The sequence below is a fragment of the Penaeus chinensis genome, chromosome 39 (genome assembly GCF_019202785.1).
Source record: "Penaeus chinensis breed Huanghai No. 1 chromosome 39, ASM1920278v2, whole genome shotgun sequence".
Lineage (NCBI taxonomy): Eukaryota > Metazoa > Arthropoda > Malacostraca > Decapoda > Penaeidae > Penaeus > Penaeus chinensis.
This window is the reverse complement of record NC_061857.1, coordinates 9,967,249-9,969,748: the sequence shown is the minus strand read 5'-3', so window position 1 is coordinate 9,969,748 and position 2,500 is coordinate 9,967,249. Positions and strand designations below refer to the sequence as shown.

General features: G+C 38.5%; 1 protein-coding gene across 1 annotated transcript in view; it reads left to right on the top strand.

Annotated features, from left to right (window-relative positions):
• Positions 1-1,032: 1,032 nt before the first annotated feature.
• Positions 1,033-2,500, top strand: part of LOC125046560 (U4/U6 small nuclear ribonucleoprotein Prp31-like) — a 4,964-nt gene continuing 3,496 nt past the window's right edge. The window contains exon 1 of the mRNA XM_047644345.1: positions 1,033-2,391. Within this exon, the coding sequence (XP_047500301.1) occupies positions 1,226-2,391 (1,166 nt within the window). The 5' untranslated portion in view covers positions 1,033-1,225. The remainder of the gene's footprint in view (positions 2,392-2,500) is intronic.

Below are 2,500 nucleotides of genomic sequence, written 5' to 3'. Positions count from 1 at the left end.
CTATCAATATTATTATTGTTATTACTGTTATTATTATCATTATCATTATTATTATTGTTATTATTATTATTATTATTATCATTATTATCATTATCACTATTGTTATCATTATTATCATCATTATTATCATTATTGTTATTATAACTATTATTTTTATCACTATTGTTATTATTAATATTTTATCATTATTATCATTTTATTATTATTACTATTATTATTATTATTATTGTTATTATTATTATTGTTATTATTATTATTATTGTTATTATTATTATCATTATCTTCATCATCATCATCATCATCATTTTTATTATTGCTATTATTATTATGATCATTATTATTATCACTATTTTCATTATTGTTTTTAATGTTCCTTTATACCGATGGAATACCATATTTTTTACTGATCGGTGAAAGATATCACGACCATTCGTAATTGACTAATTGCACTATTTCAGAGTTGTAACTTTCATACTAGTAAATAATTTTGAATTTGCTTGGTTGAGCCTCACGACTGCAGACATATTGTAACTGATCTCTAAAATATGTATCGGATAAATGTACAAACTGTGGCACCCTGCATACATACATACATACATGCACACACACACACACACACACACACACACACATACACACACACACACACACACACACACACACACACACATATATATATGTGTATATATATATACATACATGCACACACACACACACACACACACACACACATACACACACACACACACACACACACACACACACACACATACACACACACATACACACACACACACACACACACACACACACACACATATATATGTGTATATATATAAGTATATATATATGTATATATATACATATACATATATGTATACATATACATATACATATATATATATACATATATATATATATATATATATATATATATACACATATATATACACATATACACACAGATACAGAGTTAAAGTGAAAGAAAGAGTGCGTTCGCATGCAGTCAGGTATCCGGCTGTTCGTCAAGAACGTATCTTGTTTACATGTTTGAGAAACGTTGGCTCGTCGCTCGCTAAGCACATCGTCGTAGGAACAAATTCAGTGTACGGCGAATTTAGGCCTTTTACAGGTTTCTAGAGAGACCAGAATCTGCAAACAGCCCTTAAAGGCAAAGCGAAGACCATAAGCAAAGTGACAGAAGAGCAGGCAGAGACCCGGCACCATGTCTCTCGCGGACGAACTACTGAATGACTTCGAGGAGGGCGAAGAAGAGGAGCTTCTGTCCAATGAATTACAGGCTCGAGAAGGCACCCCGGGAGAACCGGTGGAATCCATGGACGTCGAGTTCAAGGTGCCTTTCGCCGTCGACCCCAAAGCAGCCAAGCCAGGGTTACAGTCCGTACGGCAGGTGGCTAAGTTGTGGGACTCGAATAAGCTTCGCGACATAAAAGACCAGATTGAAAATTATGCGTCACAGCAGAGGAAGGCAGAGGATATCCAAGGACCTGTGGAGGCAGATCCAGAGTACTTGCTGATTGTGGAGGCAAACAACATTAATGTAGATATTGATGACGAAGTTGGGACGATTCACAAATTCGTAAAGGAGAAGTATTCCAAGAGGTTCCCAGAGTTAGAATCACTGGTCGTCAATTCCCTCGAATACCTTAATGCTGTGCGTGAGCTTGGGAATGATGTGGACAAGGTTAAAAACAGTGAGGCTTTAGCCCAGATCCTGACACAAGCCACAATTATGGTGGTGAGTGTAACGGCTTCCACCACACAAGGTACCCTCCTCACAAACCAGGAACTTGAAGCCATAGAAGAGGCTTGCAAGATGGCTCAGGATCTGAATGCTTTCAAGATAAAAATCTTTGAGTATGTTGAGAGCCGGATGAACTTCATTGCTCCAAATCTATCTTGCATTGTTGGGGCATCAACTGCAGCCAAGCTGATGGGAGCTGCGGGAGGTCTCACAAACCTTGCCAAAATGCCAGCTAGTAATGTCCTCCTTGTTGGGAAACAGAAGAGGACCATGATTGGAATGGCCCAGACCTCCATGCTTCCTCACACAGGACATATTTACTACTGTGATATTGTACAGGAAACACCACCTGACCTGCGTTCAAAGGCTGCTCGGATTGTTGCTGCAAAGGCCACTCTTGCTGCTCGTGTGGACAGCATGCACGGGAGCCCCACAGGTGCACAGGGCTTAATCCTAAGGGAGGAAGTTGAGAAAAAACTAGACAAATTACAAGAACCTCCTCCAGTCAAAGCTGTCAAACCACTGCCTCCACCCATAGATGCCCCTGGCAAGAAGCGTGGAGGACGACGGGTCCGCAAAATGAAGGAAAGGATGGCTGTGACAGACCTTCGGAAGGCACAGAACAGGTTAGGATACAGCACACTGATATTTTTCTTATACACTGAATATAATCTCTTTGTGAATTATTTCAGTATTAGGCATTTTGTAAATTATTCATATTATATATATATATAT